This window comes from Myodes glareolus, chromosome 9 (assembly GCF_982192425.1).
Source record: "Myodes glareolus chromosome 9, mMyoGla1.1, whole genome shotgun sequence".
In the NCBI taxonomy this organism is placed as follows: Eukaryota; Metazoa; Chordata; class Mammalia; order Rodentia; family Cricetidae; genus Myodes; species Myodes glareolus.
Window position 1 is genome coordinate 94770985 of NC_142034.1, and position 21362 is coordinate 94792346.

Genomic DNA, 21362 nt, shown 5'->3' on the forward strand with positions numbered 1-21362 from the left:
TCTTGGGACTCAGACATCAATCCTGTAGCTCTTGAAGCCGGTCTCCTCCCCAGTGATTCATAGGTGCCAAGCCTGCGTCAGCAAGCCTTCACATGCACCAAGTAGTTTCAGAGTGTCGTCACCAAAGCCAGGGCCAGCTTGCAGTCTTGCCTTCTGTCCAACATCAGAGCCTTTCACTGTGACCTGTCAAATATGTGCCACCACACTACAAGGAAGATAACTGAAAGGTTCTAACCTTCTTCCAGAGACAAAGAAACCGTTCACACCCATGAAGAATATCAAGCATATTTATTACTGTACACGAGCAACTGTTTTCCAGTGTGAGAGAGGACAGCAAAGCTGTTAGAAATGGTCTTCCAAGTAGAAAACAGTGACAACCTAAGAAATAGTTTTACTGTATTAGGCAAAATATGTTTTTACACATATTTACTCAAACATTCCATTTTAAAGAGTCAACTTCCTATACTTTAACATATTTTGGAACAAAACATGGTTTTAAGTGTGTCCTTGTCCAGCCAGGTTCCTGCTTGCTTCAGTGGGATCCGCAAGCTTACAGGAGAGTATGCTAACTTTCAGTCCAGCCCTTGCTCTGTGTGATAAAATCAACTGAGGGAAAAAAGAGACAGCGGGTTAGATTCAAACACTACCTTGAACACAAAGTTGAAAACCATTGGCCACAAATGGAGAAGTACAAGTTTTTGTTACTGTTGTTTGGATTTGTGCTTTTCTGAAATAGAAAAGTGTAGCTCTGACTGGCTTCAAACTCATGATCCTCTTACTTTGGTGTCATGATTGCTGGAATTACAAGTGTACACTGCTGGGCCCAGCTTGGAATCACTTTAAATGGCAACCATTTTTAACTGAAATAAGAGAATTATGGATGGACTGGAGAGATGGCTCAGCGGTTAAGAGCATTTCCTGCTCTTCCAAAGGTCCCGAGTTCAATTCCCGGCAACCACATGGTGGCTCACAACCATCTGTAATGAGGTCTGGTGCCCTCTTCTGGCCTGCAGACATACACACAGACAGACTGTTGTATACATAATAAAAAAAACCTTAAAAAAAGAGAGAATTATGGAAAATATTTTTATTGCTGGGCAGTGGTGGCACATACCTTTAATCCCAGCACTTGGGGGCAAAGGCAGGCAAATCTTTGTGAGTTCAAGGCCAGCCTGATCTATAAGAACTAGTTCCAGGACAGGTTCCAAAGCTACAGAAAAACTCTGTCTCGAAAAACCAAAAACCAGGGCTGGAGAGATGGCTCATCAGTTAAGAGCATTGCTTGTTCTTCCAAAGGTCCTGAGTTCAATTCCCAGGAACCACATGGTGGCTCACAACCATCTGTAATGAGATCTGGTGCTCTCTTCTGGCCTTCGCGCATACACACAGACAGAATATTGTATACATAATAAATAAATATTTTTAAAAAAAGAAAAACCAAAAACCAAAACAAAACAGAAAATATTTCATCTTTTTTCTTTTTGGTTTTTCAAGACAGGGTTTCTCTGTAGCTTTGGAGTCTGTCCTGAAACTAGCTCTTGTAGACCAGGCTGACCTCAAACTCACAGAGATCCGCCTACCTCTGCCTCTAGAGCGCTGGGATTAAAGGCGTGTGCCACCAATGCCTGGCAAAAATATTTCATCTTTATAGACAGAGTTTTGTTTTGGATTTAAGACAGAGTCTCATAGAGCCCAGAATGACATCAAACTCCCTATACTGTTGAGAATGAACTGGAACTTCTGGTATTTCTGCCTCTACCTCCCAGGTATTAAGCTTACCTAGCTGGCATACTTGATCAAATTGTCAAATAATAATTCTTACATTTATATTTTTGCTTGTTTGAGATAGGGTTTTTATGATTGCTATTTTGTGTGCTGGTCTCTAACTCCTGGCCTCAAGCAATGCTCCTATCTTACCTTCCTAAGTATACACTGCACCTGGCTCACAGACTCTGGTCTTCATCATATATTTTGCATACTATAACCATGTTATATCTGCCCAAAGTATCTCATGAGTTCAATTTAAATGTCATTTACAGTCCAAGTATATGGGTCACTGGTAGAGTCTTGACTATGCGGTTTCATCACTAGTCCATAAACTCATAAAAGTTCATGCTTGTAATCCCAGTAATTGGAAGATTGAGGCAAGAGGGTAGCCTAGAATTTGAAACCAGTCAATAATGAGGTTCAAGCCCAGAGGGAAACACTATCTCAAAAGAAACAAAACAAAACAAATACATTTTTTACATGTATATGTATTTTGCTTGCGTGCATGTTTGTACATCACTTGCATGGCTGGTCCTCTCAGAGTCCAGAAGAGGATATTGGATCTCCTGCAACTGGAGTTAAAGTCTGTTGTGAGCCCAATGTAGGTGCTAGGAATGAACTCAGGTCCTCTGGAAGAGTAACCAGTACAGATACTATTTCAAGACAGGGTTTCTCTGTAGCTTTGGAGCTTGTCCTGGAACTAGCTCTTTTTGACCAGGCTGGTCTCGAACCCACAGAGATCTGCCTGCCTCTGCCTCCATAGTGCTGGGATTAAAGGCTTGCACCACCACCTCATGTGTGTTCTTATGAAGATAGAACAGAACATTTTGTGAGTCCATATGAATGCGGAAGGTGTAGCATATGACTAACTTCTCTCCTAAGTCTGAGACCAATGGTTACTACAACCTGAAACCTAAGGTCTAGAAATACTGGTGAGGTCATTGCTGACTCCATATCTGCAATCTATTCAGATTAACTTTGAGGTTACTAGAGAAAGACCATCTGCAAATAGTACAGCCACCTTTGAGCCATGGTGGAGTAGAATCAGCATCCACAAAGACTGCAGAAGGGTCATTAGAGTTATATCAAAGTGCTGACCCTCCTGTTCCATTCTCTGCCATTTGCAGAGGTTGTATAGTATGAGGAGAGCATTGCTCTGAGCACTAATGCATGTGTGCTCATGAACATGTTTGTACATCTCCTCAATATTAAATTCTAATAGAATAAATATCCAAATACAAACTGGAACTCAGTACCTAGATTATAACAGAAAATATTAAAAGGAAGGAAGTAACACTGGCTGTTGTCCTCTCACCAGTGACCTGGACAAGAGCCAAGAGTTTGTCACACATTCCCCTGCTTTCCCCAAATCCCTTTATCCTCTAACATTGGAGAGTGTCTCAGGAGTCAGCACTGGCCCTTCACAGTTGTAGGCTCACGTAACTCTACAGGATGGGTGAAGTGAACGCACATCTGGGGATTGCACAGGCTAAGATAAGGAAAGGTGAAACTGGAGTACACACCACAGCTATGTCAGCTAAGATGCAACACATTGAACCCTCTCACTCCTCAAAGAGCAGTGCCACACAGACAGGCAGGACTGGGGACAGCCCAATCTTAGTGTGATGTTTGCTGCCTTGTCTTGAAGTTGTCATTAAAGGGCATTTTTCTCACTAGCCTACTTAGTGTCATTGCTAACTCCTTTTCTTCTATGACTATTTCCATTGTTTCCATGACAGCCAAAACCTTTTGCACATCTGGAATTGAGAATTATTAATGGCAACACACTCCTGAGCTGGGTGGGGTGCTGCTTGGTGGTAGACCACTTGTTTAGCATATGAACGGGCCTTGGTTTTAGCCTCAGCTCTGAAAAGAAAAATCCCCATGAAGGTTTTTTTACTGCTTGAATTTATATATAAAAAAACACTACTTTAAAAATACTCACTTTCAAATAAATTTTGCTTCTTTCCAAAAGAAACTGCCACTTCAGTTTTGTTCTCTGTTCATTTGTCATTGCTAGAAACTCATTTGTCTGGTTAAAAAAAAGGATCAAATAAGTGTTTCTGAAGTAGACATGGATAGCATTTGACCACACTGTAAAACACATTTGCTCACTAGAAATGGAGTTGTACTCACAGCATTACAGCTCAGTTCCTTTGATAGGGAATAAAGCATGAAAAACTATCACCAGAATCACTAAAACTAGTCAAGGGTTCAGAAGGAAAAATTCTTCCCAATAAATTGGCTCAGAATTCTGAGCCAAAATTTAATGGTAAGTTTTATGATCTGTCTTTCTTTTCTTTTCTTTTTTTTTTTTTTGATTTACAAGAATGGCCTTGAACTCATGATCCCCTTGCCTCCATCTCATAAGTGCTGGGATTACAGATATGCACCACCATGCTCAGCTGTGACCTGGTTTTAACAAATGTCTGCCAGTCTCCATGTATCTGTTGCTGTCTGTACTGCAGAACCAGGACAAAATGTGAACTAGGTATATACCTGGGGAGAAGAGATATGACCAATACAGATTCCTACAATAGCCAATGCATGCCAGATCAATATCTCCATTATGTTTTACCCCTTATAACTGACTATAAAAAGTGTCATATTTAAGCTGGTTGGTGGTGGTACACGCCTTTAATCTCAGTACTCTGATGGCAGAGGCAGGTGGATCTCTGTGAGTTTGAGGCTAAGCCTGGTCTAAGAGTGACCACTAAGAGTGAGTTCCAGGACAGCCAGGGTTACACAGAGAAACCCTGTCTCAAAACCATTAAAAAAAAAAAAAAAAACAAAAGACCAGTCTGAACTACATAGATTGATGAATATCTTAAATATCACCATAGAACCTTCATCCAGCAACTGATGAAAACAGAGGCAGAGACCTGCATCGGAGCACTGGACTGAGCTCTAATGTCCAATTGAAGAGTGGAAGGAATGAGAATATGAGCAAAGAGGTCAAGACCATGATGGGTTCACCCACTGAAACAGTCTACCTGAGCTAATGGGAGCTCACCAACACCAGCTGGACTGGGAAGGAACAAGCATAGGACCAAACTAGTCCCTCTGAATGTGATTGACAGTTGCATGGCTGGGGCAGTCTGAGGGGCCACTGGCAGTGGCACCAGGATTTATCCCTACTGCATGTACTGGCTTTTGGGGAACCTATTCTCTTTGGATGGATTCCTTGCTAAGCCTAGATATGGTAGGGAGGGCCTTGGACCTTCCCCAAAGCAATGTGCCTTGCCCTCTCTGGGGAGTGGATTGGGGGTAGGTTGGGGAGTAAGTGGAGGGAGTGGAAGGAGGGAGGGAGTGGGAACTTGGATTGGTATGTATAATGAAAAAAGATGGTTTGTTTTCTTTTTTTTAAAAAAAAAAAGAAAAGAAAAAATTTTAAAAATGTATGTTTAAACCAAGATGGCTTCCCCAAGACTTCTATTAATTGATTAGTTTCTACCAAATGTTCAACAAAATAATCTAGTCTTTTTGTTTTGTTTTGTTTTGGTTTTTCATGACAGGGTTTCTGTGTAACTTTGGAGCCTATCCTAGAACTATCTCTTGTAGACCAGGCTGGCCTCAAACTCACAGAGATCCGCCTGCCTCTGCCTCCTGAATACTGGGATTAAAGGCGTACGTCACCACCACCCAACAATAATCTATAGTTTTAAGAAGGAATATACAAGAGGATTAGAAATATTTGTATATATTTCTTCTTTTCTGATATTTACCGTGCAACCCAAAGTTTCCTCAGCAATACTTCCTGTGAGACTGCAGGAATGGAGTGTTCCAGTGTGGTCAGTAAGATCAACCAACAGATCAAAACTGAGAAAAAGTGACTTAAGTCTGGAAGAATCTTTGTTACAAATTGTACAAGTGTTGGAGGCTTCATTTACAATATAACCACAGCTGGAACTGAAAAGAAACAAAGGTTTTCGAAAGATAGTGACAAATTTGATCTCTAGTAGTATTACCTCTTTAACATTCTAATAACATTATAAAATATTCTAAAATCCCAGAGGTTAGTATTTTTTACTATGAAACTAGATCCACAAACCCATTCTGTACCAAAACTATATAGAACATACATACACAATGTAAATCTGGGGACTTGGATGAGATAATCAGATGAATTCACTATCCTGACTCAAGAAAGGCATAATATCTTGCAAATGTAACTTCTGGGGTGCATTGGGAAGAGGGTAAGAAAGTTCTCTCTGTTCTTTTGTTTGTTGTTGCTGTTTGTTTTGTTTCTTGAGACAGAGTTTCTCTGTGTAGCTTTGGAGCCTGTCCTGGAACTCGCTTGATAGATCAGGCTGGCCTCGAACTCACTGAGATCCGCTTGCCTGTCCCTCCCCAATGCTAGGATTAAAGGCCTGCACCACCACCACCACCTGACTGTCCTTTTGTTTGTATTGGTTGAGAGTTGTTTTCTGCTTTTTAGACAGGGTCTCATATAGCACAAGATAGCTTTGAATTCATGATTTTCCTGCTTTCACCTCCCAAGCGTTAGGATTTCAGAAGGGTACCATTACACCAGGCTCTATCTCTATCTTTAAAACTTTTTTTTTAATTTTAAATTTGAACTTTCAGTGTACTACATTCAGGTAAATGTATTTTTCAATGCTGAACCTGTTTCTAGTGTCTGTCTTTTTTAAAAAAAATTTATTTAACTTTATTTTATGTGGATTGGTGTGAAAGTATCAGATCCCCAGAAACTGGAATTACAGACAGTTGTTAGCTGTCATGTAGGTGCTGGGAATTAAACCCAGGTCCTCTGGAAGAACAGCCAGTGCTCTTAACCGCTGAGCCATCTCTCCAGCCCCCTACTTTAAAACTTTTGTTTATTTGTCCCAGACACTGAGCCGCTGAGGACCTAGCTGCCTCCCCCTAGAGCGTTCTTGCTTCCTGATGCTCTATCTCCCATGTCCCCCCTTCTCCCACAGCCACCTTCTACAGGCAATTTCAACTGAAGTTCTCTCCTTTCAGATAACTCTGACTTGTGTCAAGTTGACATAAAACTATCCAGCACAGAATATATTTTGTCATGGAAACCTTTAATTATGGTTTATTTATATGAAAACTTCTTTCATACAACCACTATTAGGGCAAAGAATAGCTTTAACTGCTATAGAGTTTAATATTGCTAACAGTAGTTATTTTGTACAAACATGAACTTGTTAAAACAATGTCTACTTACCATCTATTTCTAACCACTTTGGTAGTTTCATCATCAATGTTCAGTGTAGAAATGTAAGCATAGAGGATGCCATAGAAAGGATCAGCTTTTCCTTCACTTCTCAAAGCTTTTTCTTTTAACTGTTTCACTGTATAGACATCAACTATTGTGTTTACTAAAAATAAAACAAGTATTACAATTCTATATATGTTCTCAAATATAACAAAGGCTTACATCCCAATACAAAAGCAATGAAATTCAAGGAAGACATTTAAGTTGTTAAGAACAACACTCTATTAGCTATATTAAATGTGACTATATAATGGATTTGAACATCACAAAAAAAGAAAAGGAATGAGAAATTAAGTCTTCACTGAATGAAGAATTTCTAATTAGCAAATGATAGCATTAAAAAGGTAAGAAGAGAGAGGTCACTCCAGCCACCAGAACTCTAGATTGGTGTTTAGCCCAATTATCATTATCAGAGAGGTTTCCTCCAGGAGCTGATTGGAGCAGATGTAGAGACACACACCCAAACAATAGGCAGAGCTCTGGGAACCCTGCAGAAGAGAGGGAACAAGGATTATAGGAGTCAGAGGGGCCAAGGACATCAGGAGAACACAGCCCACAGAATCAACTAAGCAGGGTTCATAGGGTTCAGAGACTGAAGTCTGCATGAGTCTGCACTAGGTTCATATGCTATGGTTGTTTGTTTAGCTTGGGGTGATTGTGGGATTTCCTAAGTCTAGGAGTGGGGTGTGTGTGACTCTTTTGCCTTCTCTTGGGATCATTTTCCTCCTACTGGGTTGCATCGTCCAGTCTTGATATAATATGAGGGTTTGTGCCTAGTCTTATTGCATCTTGTTAGGTCATGTTCAGTTGATATCACTGAGAAGTCTGAAAGGAAAAAGAGAAGCAGTAGATCTGGGGGATAGGAAAAGTGAGCGGATGGGGAGGAAGGGGAGGCTGTGGTTGGGATGTATTGTATGAGAGAAGAATAAAAATTTTTTTTAAAAAAAGTTAAGAAGAAGGCAGGCAGTGGTGGTGCACACGCCTTTAGTTCCAGCACTGGGAAGCAGAGACAGGCGGCGCTCCATGAGTTCCAGGCTAGCCTGGTCTACAGAGTAAGTTCCAGGACAGGCTCCAAAGCTACGGAGAAACCCTGTCTAAAAAACAAAAACAAAACAAAACAAAACAAAACAAAAACCAAAACAACAACAACAACAAAAACCAACCAAACAAAGAAAACTAGGGAGAGCATGGAGACTCATCCAGAACATCTGGATTACATATTTGTATATATGTATACATATATGGGTTGAACTCAGGATCTCATAAATACAAGACTTTCTGCCAAATTTTGTGAGCATTGCACTTGCCTGAGGAAAGAGTCATTAGCTCTCTCAGATTGGCTAATATTTTTTTATTTGCATTGGTGTTCTGCCTGCATGTATGTCTGTATCATATCTTGGAGTTACAGACAGTTGTGAGCTACCATGTGGATGCTGGGAACTGAACCTGGGTCTTCTGGAAGAACAGCCAGTACTCTCAACTGCTGAGCCATCTCTTCAGCCCCCAGATTGGCTAATATTAATATAAGTTCCCCCATTAAAAAATTAGGGGCTGGAGGAATGACTCAGTGGTTAAGAGCACTAGCTGCTCTTGCAGAAGACCTAGGTTCAATTCTCAATACCTACATGGTTACTCACAATCATTTGTAACTCCAGTTCTAAGGGATTCAATATGCTCTTGTGGCTTCCACGGGTACATATGGTACACAAACATATATGTAGACAAAACTCCCATGCATATAAAATAAATTAAAAATTTTAATGTCAGGTGTGGTGACTCACACTTTTAATCTCAGCACTAGGAAGGCAGAGGCAGGCAGATATCAGCCTGGTATACATAGTGAGCTACAGATCAGCCAGGGCTACATAGTGAGACCCAGTCTCAGAAAAAGATTACAACAAAAGAAATCAAAAGAGGAGCTAGGAATATAATTCAGCAAACAACAATTGGTTAGAATGCATGACCCCAAGAGTGAAAAGTCATCTCTCTCACCCTCTCTTTCTCATCTAGACGGTCACTTACCGTTTATGGATTCTTTCAAATAACTGTCAATTTCATCAGCCACATTTGTTTCTTTATTTTCTCTTATATAATTCAGAAGGATATTGGCTTCTGGTGTATCTTAAATTAAAAATTCATAATAAGGAAAAATTCAAACAATTATCTTTTAAATTACTACAAAACATCTAAAATTATCTTAGTTGTAAAACATGATACCACATAATATCATAATCCAATAGAATTATCATTAAGCCATTAACACTGTGAGGCAAAATGAATCAACATGAAAAGATGCTGTAGCTTTTTTTTTTTTTGAGACAGGGTTTCTCTGGGTAGCCCTGGCTATCCTGGAACTCACTCTATAGACCAGGCTGGCCTCGAACTCACAGAGATCCTCCTGCCTCTGCCTCCCAAAGGCGTGTGCCACCACCGCTCAGTCTTTTAAACTTAAAAACATTAATATATAATATTTTCTGAAAGAATAGATGTGGCAAAATTATTATTTCTAGGTAATACAATTATAAGTTATTTGTGTGTTCATTTTTCATTATTTTATTAATTTTGTTAATTAAAAAATAATTTTAGGGCCTCAACAGATAGCTCAGAGATTTGCTATTCTTGCAGAGAGACCCAGGTTTGGTTCCTAGAACCCACATGATGGCTCACACCAGCTGTAACTCCAATCTCAGAAGATCCAGTGCCATCTTCTGGCATCTGAGAGCCTACACGTGTGGTACACATACATGCATGCAGGCAAAGCATTCACACACATAAAATAATAATTCTCTGTGTAGCTTTAGAGGCTGTCCTGGAACTCACTCTGTAGACCAGGCTGGCCTCAAACTTAGAGAGATCTGACTGCCTCTGCCTCCCAAGTGCTGGAATTAAAGGTGTGCGCCATCACCGCCCAGCTAAAAATGTTTCTTAATGTTATTTTAAAGATTTGTTCCTCAAATTAAGAATGAGTTTTCTCAAGAGTAGTTAGATGGCATGCCATAAGGCAAAAAAAAAAATCACTTTGAAACGGTCTTCACAGGATTCTAATGCTCTTCAGTCCCAAGACCCCAGCCTCCAACATGACAACTCTCTTTCATTGCAGAATCCACTACTTGTGCTGACAGTACCCAGACTTTTGTAATTTCTTGAGATGGAGGAGCTTTTCCTCCTGCTCCCATTACATATGTCCTATCACTATTTTTTCTCAAATTGAGGGTAGATTCCTCATGAACAAGGGTTGTGCTTTTTCATTGTGTATTCCAATATCCAACATCCATCTGACCCTCCACTGTCTCCTGTTTTGTTCTAAAAAAAAAATTGAAGTTATCTATATAGTTGGTGCATAAAAAGCATTCTATGGCCGGTGGTGGTGGTGGCATATGCCTTTAATCCCAGCACTGGGAGGCAGAGGCAGGAGGATCTCTAAATTCAAGGCCAGACTGGTCTACAGGGTGAGTTCCAAGACAGCCAGGACTGTTTCACACAGAAAGTCTATCTCAAACCCACCCCCTTCCCCCACCAAAAGCATCCTATGAGTATTTGTGAATTAATGGGTGGGTGAATAAATGTTTCTGAAGTCCTAACAGAACTACTGGACATTGAAGGGGAGGAACTGCTAAGAGGGCTGTAGCAATCAAATCAGTGGACACCTTAAAGAACATGGCTCAGACTGTCCATAGGGAAGACAGAATTCCCTCTCACTCTAATGAATACTCTACTCTCAAGGCAGGAAAATCATAAGGAAAAGGTAATATGTTATCTGTGATAAATATCTAAGCCATTTCTACAAGATAGGTAGGTATGGTCCAGGAAATTAAAATATGTCTGATTTAAAACAACTAGCCAAGTTTAAACATCTTTATAAATATTCTGCTAAATTTAAGCCCTTGACAAAGTAAATTCAAGAACTGTGTTCTACAACATAGTGTCTATAGATAATAATACCACATAACAGAATAGTATACTACATTGAATTATTAAATTTGTGAGTTTCAGGCCAGTGAGTGCTACACAGTAAGACCTTGTCTCAAAATAACAATAAGATTTGTAATTATATGTACATATATGTGTCTGTACAGGGTGTAGCATATGTGTGTAGGTGCTCACAGAGGTCAGAAGAGGGTGTAACATCCCCTTGGAGTTGCAGGTGGTTGTGAGCTGCCTGATGTGGGGGTGCTGGGAACCAAACTCAGGAATACATTCTCTTCACTGCTGAGTCTCAGGCTGCATTCCTAAAAAACACTAATAATGTATTTTGTGCTTTTACCACAAAAATGTAAATACTGTGTCATGATTTGGGTATAAAATTACCCCAAAGCCTCATTTGTTGCAGGATTTAGACCCAAGATAGTGACATTATTTTTTTCTTTTTTTGTTCTTTTTTTTGATAGTGACATTATTAAGAGGTGATTAATTCCTAAGAGCTCTGACCTCATCAACACATTCATCTATTGTTGAATTCATAGCTAAATAAATATTGGGAGATGGAACCTGGTTAGAGAAAATCATTAGGGATGTGTCTCCCCCTTACCTCAACATTTCTCAGTTATCTTCAGTAAAGAGCTTTTTAAAATGTAACCTGCAGTTTTATTCTTAAATACATTGTACAAATATTGGCATATGTTCATGACCACTTTCAAAAGAATGAAAAACAGAAAGTATTTTACCTGGATTAGTTGTGATAATGGTTTTTGAGATTACTGTGGCTGCCATGCAATTCTGAAATTTGTTAAAATTTATTCTTACATCTGAGGCAAATATTACTGTTTTGGAGAGAAGCCATTTTTAAAGTTAATATATGAGGGATGAAAATGATAAATATTTTCAACACATTCATAAAATTAAAAGACCTGTTTCTCGTGACATCCAGCTCTGTGCAAGTAGAATGGATTCATTATCCCAACTGCATTTGTTTAAAAGAAAGTGAAACAAAGTGAATACATTAGAAAACTCTGGTTGTGACGTATTAACACCCCCCTTAAAAGAACCTCCCAAACCGGAAAAAAAAAAAGACAAAAACTGGGGTTAGCAATTTCCAGCTAACCAAAGAGGTTAAGATTTCGTATTTTAAATTTTCTAATCTATTACTACTATGTGTATTTGTGTACACATGCACACTCACATGTGTGCACTCAAGCTACAACATACACATGGAGGTCAGAGGACAACTTCATGGAGTCTGTTTTCTCCTTCCACCTTTATGTGGACTCTGGGGGTCAAACTTGGGTTGCCAGGTTTTCTGGGAAAGTATCTTTACTGGCCAAGTCATCCCCAAGGCCCAAGACATACTTAACACCTATTCAAAGAAGTTGATTTTCAGCATATACTGATCTTTAACATCTTCTCCACAAGTCCTTTAATTACCCAGCACTTGGTAACTCAGAACTGAAGGATTCAAGATCTAAAATCTTCAAAGTTGAGTCTTCTAACCATTACAGTTGTGTCTCCCAAACAGGTACATAGTTCTGGGGACTTGATAGGTAATGGTGCTTGCAGGCAGAGATATTAGGAAGGACTTTTGAGTGTACCCTATTATCCAGGGTACCAGTGAATCTCAAAAAGTTTGACTTGCTCCTCATCAGTGGACCCCAATAAAACACTATTTGTTATGAATCAGAATAATAAAATTTGTAACAGTGGAGTACCTCTAAGTTATTCTATGCCATCTAAGGTTGCATACGGAAAAATCTCAGCCTTCAAGAAAGAAGTTTTTTTTCAAACGTTGCTTATCACTTATTACGATACCTCTTGATACAACATTTGTTCATAAAATGAAAGTTTTCTGTCTCAGTAATAAGAGCAGGCTATCACAGGGATAGATGTGGGAGATTACCATGTCATTGTGAAAGAAGGCTCTGTTTCATCAAAGAGTTTAACTTCACACCTCTGGCCTTTTCTTCGGTCTGAAGTTGTAAAGTATTTTGGCTCTCCAACCTTAGAAATTGAAGGAAATTATTATTCCTCTCCCACATATATAGAGGTACTTAAATATAATCAAATAGTTTCCTTTTGACCATGAAATTCTAAATATTAACAAGGAAAGGATCAGTAATAAATTATCTGAATGTACTTTGTGCCTAAACTAGGTGTACTTAGCTGAACTTGTAAATTTGAACACTTTGAAGAGAGAATACAGACATATGTGCTTAAACATGAGACAAATAAAAACTATTTGTCAAGATACTAGGACAGTCGGCTGTGGTAAAGACAACCATCACTCCAGCACTTGGAAGATTGAGGTAGGATTGCAGTTGAGTTCAAGACCAGCCTAAGCAATATCAAGACCCTGACTTGAATACATAAAGCTGGGTGTAGTGGTGCAAACCTTTACTCCCAGCACTTTAGAGGCAGAAGCAGGTGGAGATCTTTGAGTTTGAGGCCAGCCTGGTCTACATAGCAAGTTCCAAAACAGCTAGGACTACACAGAGAGAAACTGTCTAAAAAAAGCAAAACAACAACAAAAAGCTAAATAAATAAATACACGTGCCAGGACAAATGCTCCAGGACAGACCTGCTCTCTTCCCAAGGCTTAGCAGAGTCTGGCATAAAGTTGTTGTAAAAGCTTGCGCTCCAACTTCCTAGGCCTCAGTCTCCTGAATATTGATGCCTCCCTTGTCTTCTTGGGATTAAAAATGTGAGGACCAAATGAGGGAACGCACAGGAAAAGCACTATGATTTGATGTCGAATTCTGCCCACAATGCAGGGAATGTATCAAAGAAGTAGAGGTGGACTCAGAGGGTCTTGTGTCTCTGACCAGCAGGGTTTTTCACAAGAACACAAGTGGCTGGGTATGGAGGCACACACCTTTAATCACAGCACTCAGGAAACCAGAGGCAGGAGAATTTCTGTGACGTCAAGGTCAGCCTGGTATGTAGTGAGACGCTCTCTAAACACATACCCCCAGAGAAAGAGAGAGAGAGAGAGAGAGAGAGAGAGAGAGAGAGAGAGAGAGAGAGAGAGAGAAAGCATCATCTCTGGTAACCTCAAGCGAAGGCCCGAAGAATAGCTATTTGATCCTCTCCTTAGTCACTACCACAGCTGCATTTGTGAGCACTGTGGGAAATATCTAAGGGAAATGCAAAGGTTCCATGACCTACAAGAGACCTAAAAGAGAAGGTCAAAAGAAGCAAAGGCCAGAGGATAAGAGAGGTCAGCCATAGCAAGGGGAATAGGTAAAATACTGTCATTGGGGTTAAAAGGTCAAACGGGAATATAAAGGGCATAAAAAAGTGATATGGCATACAAAAGAGGGTGCCATGCTCATGGAGGTGAGGCAAGCTGTTTCTAGGTTTTATATGCAAATGATATCATATTAGAGGATGTCAAGGAAACAACTAAGGGTTGGCTGAAATGGCCTGGAGAGTGATTTTGATTCAAGATTGTCATATAGAGTATCAGATTCTCTATCCTAAACAACAATTTTCTGCATGTGCTATATTTTGTGAAGATTTACTTTTTGGGATGGGGGTGGGAGAAGCATAGAGTCACACTCCAAGTCCTTCAAAGTATACTTTTGAGGTCCACCTTTAAACATTTTGCAGTGCCTTTGTCTGTTAAACTGCTAAACTCAGAGGTTGCCACAGTTATCGAAACAGATGCTGATGTAACAAAAGTTGTGAAATACTCCTGACTTCTGTGGGCACTGTCCTTGGCTTCTCACCAGCACCAGCCTCAACAGCTCCCACTGCAGTCTAGGTCTTCTCCACCCTCCTCCACCTCTGAGTCACTCTGAGCACACATATACACAGCTGATTCTTCGACTTGTTTAAAGAACATATGGCTGTTCACGTCAATAAGCTTATCCTTTCTATTTATGTTTTTGTTTAACCCAGTATACAAAGCTTTTGTATACCTAATGGATCACTTATAAATGCAATACTGAATGATTTTATTATTTTAGTGATTCACAGATGAAATGCTAATTTACTTATAATGAGAATTATTATTATTATTTTTTCTTGAGACAGGGTTTCGCTGTAGTTTTTAGAGCCTGTCCTGGAATTAGCTGTTGTAGACCAGGCTGGGCTAGAACTCAGAGAGATCTGCCTGCCTCTGCCTCCTGAGTGCTAGGATTAAAGGGGTGCACCACCACTGTCCAGTCCGAGAAATATTATTTTCTTAATTCAACTTATTACCAAGGTAAAGAGGAAACATTGACCCATCTGGTGCTTACTGCATTCCAAACACAAATCAGGTGACAAAATGCCCTGCCATGGCAGGGAGCTTTGTTGGTTTTAATTGACTGCTTTTCTGACTTACCGATCTCACAGCTGCAAGCACATTAATAATTCTCCCATCAAGATTGTGTCCATTTGCAACAATGTCAGTCAATGAGTAATAATCTCGAGATTCTTTAACAGGCAAGTGTATCAAAGAAAGTAACTTGGTATCCACTTCATAAGGAGAACAAACTTTTACCATTGAGTGACTCTCACTGAGCAGTAGTTTCCAGTTGCTATATGAAAAAAATTCAAAAAGTTTGCACATTATTGTTAATTAAAAATACTTTGGTTCATATTAGATTATATAGGTATGTGTGGTTGTCCACACTTATAATCCCAGCATTTGGGATGCAGGTCTAATTTGCAGAAGGACTAGCATATTCAAGGCCACCAAGGTATAGGTAGGGAATTCCAGCCCAGTCTGAGTTATAAAATCAGACCTTATTTTAAAAAAAAATCACAGTAGACTACTTTTTGTTGGAATTTGACTGTATTAAGAAAGCTATATTTCTATTAATTTTTGTGAAATTTTTATTTCATGTAGATGACTGTTTTGCCTAAATGTATGTTTGTGCACTATGTGCATATAGTGCCTATAGAGCCCAGAAGAGATTGTCAGACTCCTTGGGACTGAAGTTACAGATGGTATGAGTCACCATATGGTGCTGGGAATTGAACTTGGGGGCTCAGGAAGAGCTGAGCCATCTCTCCAGTTCTTATATCTTCAGTTTTAAAAAACATCAAATAATGCATTTTTATAACAGTCTTTAAATATTTCTTCAGTGTAATGTTCTTTTAATTAAGAACATATATTGAGATTTTTTCTGTGTTCTTTTTTCTTTTTCTTTTTTATTATTATTTTATTACTTAAAAAAATACCAATCCAAATTTCTACTCCTTCTCCTCCTCCCACTCCCTTCACACACTGTCCCACCCCCACCCCCTCCAATCCTAAGAGAGGGCAAGGCATCCTGCCCTGTGGAAAGTCCAAGGCCCTCCCCACTACATCTAGGTTGAGTTCTAATCATACTAGTTGTAGGACCTTGCCCAAGACTTGAAGCTGCAGTTTCCTTTTCTTTTAAATAGGATATAAAAATACTCTAAAGCTTGAGATTTTAAAAGGCTGAGGTCTCATTTTTTAAATATTTATTTATTTCATATGTGCATTTTCCTCTGCATATATGTCTGTGTAGCACATGTGTGCCTTGTACCAGTAGAAGAATTCAGAAGAGGGAGTCAGGGGGCTGGGAGGATGGCTCAGAGGTTAAGAACATTGGCTGTTCTTCCGGAGGACCTGAGTTCAATTCCCAGAAACCATGGTGGGATCTGATCTGATGTCTTCTTCTGGCATAAAGGCACTCATACACAATAAATAAATCTCTTTTTTTTTTAAAAAAAAAAAAAGAGGGAATCAGATTCCCTGGAACTGGAGTTATATGGCTGTGAGCCCCAGTGTGGGTTCTGAGAACTGAACTCAGATCTTCTGAAAGAGTAACCAGTACAATCTGAGCAATCTCTCCAGCCCCATATTGAGTCCTTGACTTGGTCATTATTAACACCATTCTCTAATCAATTGAGCTGACTGGCCATCCGTCATTATTTCTTTTATGACTCCGATTGCTTTACCTAAGTACCTGAGATCAAGATCATTGTTCTGCTTACTTTTGTAGTGCTACATGTGAAGTCCATTCAGAATTCTCATGGTGTACTGGAGGTGAAGTTCCACATCCCTTTCACAAGTCTTGACAAGCCTTGACAGAATGCTAGTCCAGTCCCTCCTTCCTACTTTACCTTAGTTTTTCATGGTTTCACATCTCCTGACTCATCTCCTGTGACTCACCCTCCATGTTACAATCAAGTTGATCTTCCTAAACTACAGAATAGGATGTTATTTCCCAGATAAAGACTTTCTATCCCTACTCATCCCTGAGAAGTGAATTTCATCTGAGAAGTACCTTGGCTTCTCCCTGTCCTCATCAGCTCTGTATTCCACCTATGCCAGGTTGTTAGCTATGAAACTGCTATTTTTGGTGAAAATTTGTTGAATGTCAGCAGTTTCCTGTTGCTCAACCTAAAAGTTAATTATTCTAGATATTCTGGAAAATGTCAAGAGGTTTCGCATTTGTTGGGTCCGCCAAACATGTTCCTCCCACCTCTCAAACATATTTACTAAGAATCAATTATGTGCTTTTCTTCAATCTAGGCATGGGGAGAACAGTATGCAAAATACACCTAATCTTGTGAAGCTCATATATATGATCAGGGATCATAAAAACAATTAATCAAACCATCTCAGAATGTGATGTGGATACAATTCTAAGAGTGGGGAGGAAAGTCTTCGTGAGTTACTGAATGGGCTTCTATGAAACAGAGGGTCAAATGAGGTAACAGTCTAGCTGAAACACTGATAACCCGAAGAAGCAAATACTCAAGAAGATAGGAGCATGTTCTATGTAAAGGGACAAGAAAGCTGAACGGATCTTAGTGCAGTGAGTCCAGGTGTTCATGAAAAGGAAAATTCTCAGTGGCTGCAGAGAGACAGGCTTGAGTGGAGGTCAGAAGAGCAGGTGTTCATGTCACAGTCAGCCATACTCAGCTAGAGCCATTTATAGAGCAGCATGGAGTTAACAGGCACAGAGTCACATTGGAAGTCAGGCTTCTTCCTCAACTCCCTACCCCAGTTTTATTTGGGAGGGTTGATGAAGAATGGATTGCAGGCAATGCATAATTCAGGGTACAAAATCTCTGACCCTCCATGTAGGGTCCTGCTCCAAGGGACAGGCATACTCCTGAGTTCCAGCCGCAGGTTCCCCCAAGTACATCCTTGCAGGGTTCTACTGAGAGCCCTCACTCAAAAGGCCACTTGTAAAGAATCTTGCTCTCAAGTTCTCCTTGCAGGAAACCTGGCCTAAGATAAAGAATGTGTGAGTAGAATGAGAGCCTGATATGGTATTACATATTCCAGTATTTATCATTTATTGTTTAGGGATTTTTTTAACATCTATTTTTATTTGTATATATGTGCTTTTGTCTGTGTTTTCATGTGTGTTTGTGGTGTTCACAGAGGCCAGAAGAGGGCATCAGTTTCCCTGAAGCTAGAAGTACAGGCTGATGTGAGCTGCCTAATGTGAAGGCAGGTCCTTTACAGGTCCTCTTAACTGCTAAGTCATCTCTCTAGCCCTCTAATTTTTTAGTTTTATTGTAACTGGAGTCTTGTTTTTACAAACCTAAGCATGATATTTCATATCTGAAAATGATGCATTCATAGATATCTCCACATAATCATGTATCAAATATTTCAGAAAAATACAACACCACAACTAATACAAATGAAAGTAACTACTCACAAAGCACTTATATAACATTAGGTGTTATAGGTAGAGATGATTTCTGATATAGAGGAAATGTGTTGAAGCTTTGTGCAAGGGATCTGAAGCACCCATGGATTTTGGTAGCCTCGAGAGACTTTTGATTTGACCCTTCACAGATATCAATATAAAATTAGCTTTTGTGATTATAAAAATTATAATTTACAGATAAACATTCTAAGAGAGAATTCAATTCATTTTTCAAATTGAAATAGAGCAACTTCTAAAGTTTTCTGCTTTTCTCCAAAATTATTATTATCAATTCTAACACAAAGATTGTTGCTCTCTGGGTTGGACAGATATTACCTAGGAGTTGCAGGGCTGAACTTTTCTTCTCTTTCTGTCTCCTTTCTTTGGATCAGGGGATTTTCAATTATCACTAAAACAGAGGGCAAAGTATGGTAACATCACAAAATCACCAGAAGATTAATCAGAACTGAGTGTGCATAACAAAGACCCTCATTCTTGGGTTCCATCCTCCACAGACCTTTTCTCATGCCCCTGTGAGAAAAGCGCTCCTGAGATGTCGTCAGTTTAGCCCCAGATAACATTTCCAGGGCTTTGTGTTTTAAGTCCCAACAGATGGCCCATACTAATATTACTTTATTGATTTTTCTTGCATTCAGCATTTGATTTGGATTCAACATACTCTTCAATAAAACAAATATTTACTTGACCTTTACTCTACATCTAACCACAAACAATCCTTTATTTTATTTATTCTCACAACCATCAGTCTATAACATTTTAATACAGAAAGTCCTCCCTTTTCACAGGAGTATTCTGGCATTCATTCAAGGAATATTTATAGCTGTACTAAGCTGATGAAGATTTCAAAATTTTCTGTTTTCATAGTTCACATGTTTGACAACATTATTCAACTCAGAAGAGACTATCCATATCCCTGAAACATACATGGTCCAATGGTCAAGTACATAGAGTTGAGCACTGCTTGACTGACATATGTAATGTGTGTTTGGTACTGCAGCATTGAAAACGAATAGTTTGATTGCTGTATCACTCTTCCTCCTCTTTTTCTCCCAAAAAGGAGAACTGGGACACAGGCTTTCTTGTTTTTGTCTAGGCTGGAGTTGTCATCTATCACGCAGTGAAGCTTATACTTTATTCTAGTCCCCCTTCCTTAACATTCACAGAAAACTAATGGGGTGTTCTTTCATGGTGAGACCCAACAAGATCTTGTTCTCAGAGCCACAGCATAAATAACTCTTGGCCCCAGGATATGTCTATAGAAAGGTATATGATTATAATAATAATTGTTGGAACATAAAATAAACAAACACAGACTTACCATAAGAATCATACAGTAAGAAGACTATTTTTTAAATATACTATTTTTTTTAAATACAATGCTGAGCATGGTAGCATAGACTGTGATCTCAGCACTTGGAAGGCTGAGGCAAGAGAACTGCCACTTGTTCAAAGTGACTTACCTAGGGAGTCACTTTTTCTTTCTCTGTCTCTCTCCCCCTCCTCCTCCTCTCCTTCCCACTCCCACCCCAGCTGGGTTTTTGAAGTAAGGTCTCACTGTGTAACAGTGTCTGGCTTAAACCTTGTTATGTAGATTAGGCTGGCCATAGAGATTCACCTGCCTCTGTCTCCCAAGTGCTAGAATTTAAGATGTGTACCACCATGCACAGAAAAACTTTCTCTTAAAAAACAAAATACAAGCCAGGTGGTGATGGTACACACCCTTAATCCCAGCAGTCGGAAGGCAGAGACAAGAGAATCTCTGTGAGTTTGAGGCCAGCCTGGTCTACATATTGAGTTCCAGAACAGGTTCCAAAGCCACAGAGAAACCCTGTCTGAAAAAAAAAAAAACACCGAAAAACAAAACAAAGCAAAAACCAAACAAACAAAAAACAATGCCTACTTACCACACTCACCAACCTTAAAGTTCTCAGACAGCGACCTGATGTAATCTTCACTGCCCCAGGAGGATACATTCATAAAATGGGCTGGTGAATCACGAATGGTGAAACTGAAAGTGTATCTTTCTGATCCAATATCTGAGGAAAAACTAACGCTTTTATATTTCAGGTGAATATGACTTTGAACAAATGATTATTTAACAAAATGATGATGAGAAAATGTTTAAACATATGGTAGAAAATATTATTTCTTATGTATATGCCCTGTTTTATTTAGTTTTGGTTTTGCTTGTGAGACAGGGTAGAGCAGGCTAGTCTTGGACTTTTGGTGATCCTCTTGATTTTGTGATCATCCCCTAATGTATATTCTATACTACGCTATGCTTTCATGCATTTCCATGTACAGTGTAATAAGCAGCCATGGTAGCTAGATCTCACTATGTCCGTTTTTCAACTATTATATTCACAAAAACCTAATTGGGTATTATTTCATAGGTGAGGCCCAACAAGATAAGGAAAAGCTTTAACCAGAGTCATAATTCATACCTGAATAATTGTTTCAAAACAATTTGTGTGCAACTCAAGCACCACTAGAGGTCAGCAAGGTCATTTTTTTTCCAGAATGAGATTTTTTTTTCTCTGTTGTTTTTGGTAATTTAAAAAGTAATATAAGAGGGATTAGAGAGATGGCTCAGCAGTTAAGGGCTCAGTTCTCCACACCTACATCAAGCAGCATACAAAGCACCTGTAATTCCAGGTGAATCCAACACCCTGGGTTCAATTCCCAGGACCCTCACAACCATCTATAATTGTAACCTCAGTCCCAGGACATCAGATACCCTCTTCTGACCTCTGCAGGCCTCAGATACATAC

At 39.4% G+C, this 21362-nt stretch overlaps 1 protein-coding gene across 2 annotated transcripts in view; it reads right to left on the reverse strand.

Moving 5' to 3' along the window:
* Positions 1-271: 271 nt before the first annotated feature.
* Positions 272-21362, reverse strand: part of Meiob (meiosis specific with OB-fold) — a 31040-nt gene continuing 9949 nt past the window's right edge. For both annotated transcript variants that reach the window (XM_048436221.3, XM_048436220.3), the window contains exons 4-14: positions 20496-20627; positions 18907-18979; positions 15270-15465; positions 12843-12943; positions 11860-11912; positions 11677-11772; positions 9035-9133; positions 6962-7115; positions 5493-5676; positions 3713-3799; positions 272-606 (exon numbers count right to left, since the gene is read on the reverse strand). In XM_048436221.3, coding sequence (XP_048292178.3) covers positions 496-606; positions 3713-3799; positions 5493-5676; positions 6962-7115; positions 9035-9133; positions 11677-11772; positions 11860-11912; positions 12843-12943; positions 15270-15465; positions 18907-18979; positions 20496-20627 — 1286 coding nt within the window. In that variant the 3' untranslated portion in view covers positions 272-495. The remainder of the gene's footprint in view (positions 607-3712; positions 3800-5492; positions 5677-6961; positions 7116-9034; positions 9134-11676; positions 11773-11859; positions 11913-12842; positions 12944-15269; positions 15466-18906; positions 18980-20495; positions 20628-21362) is intronic.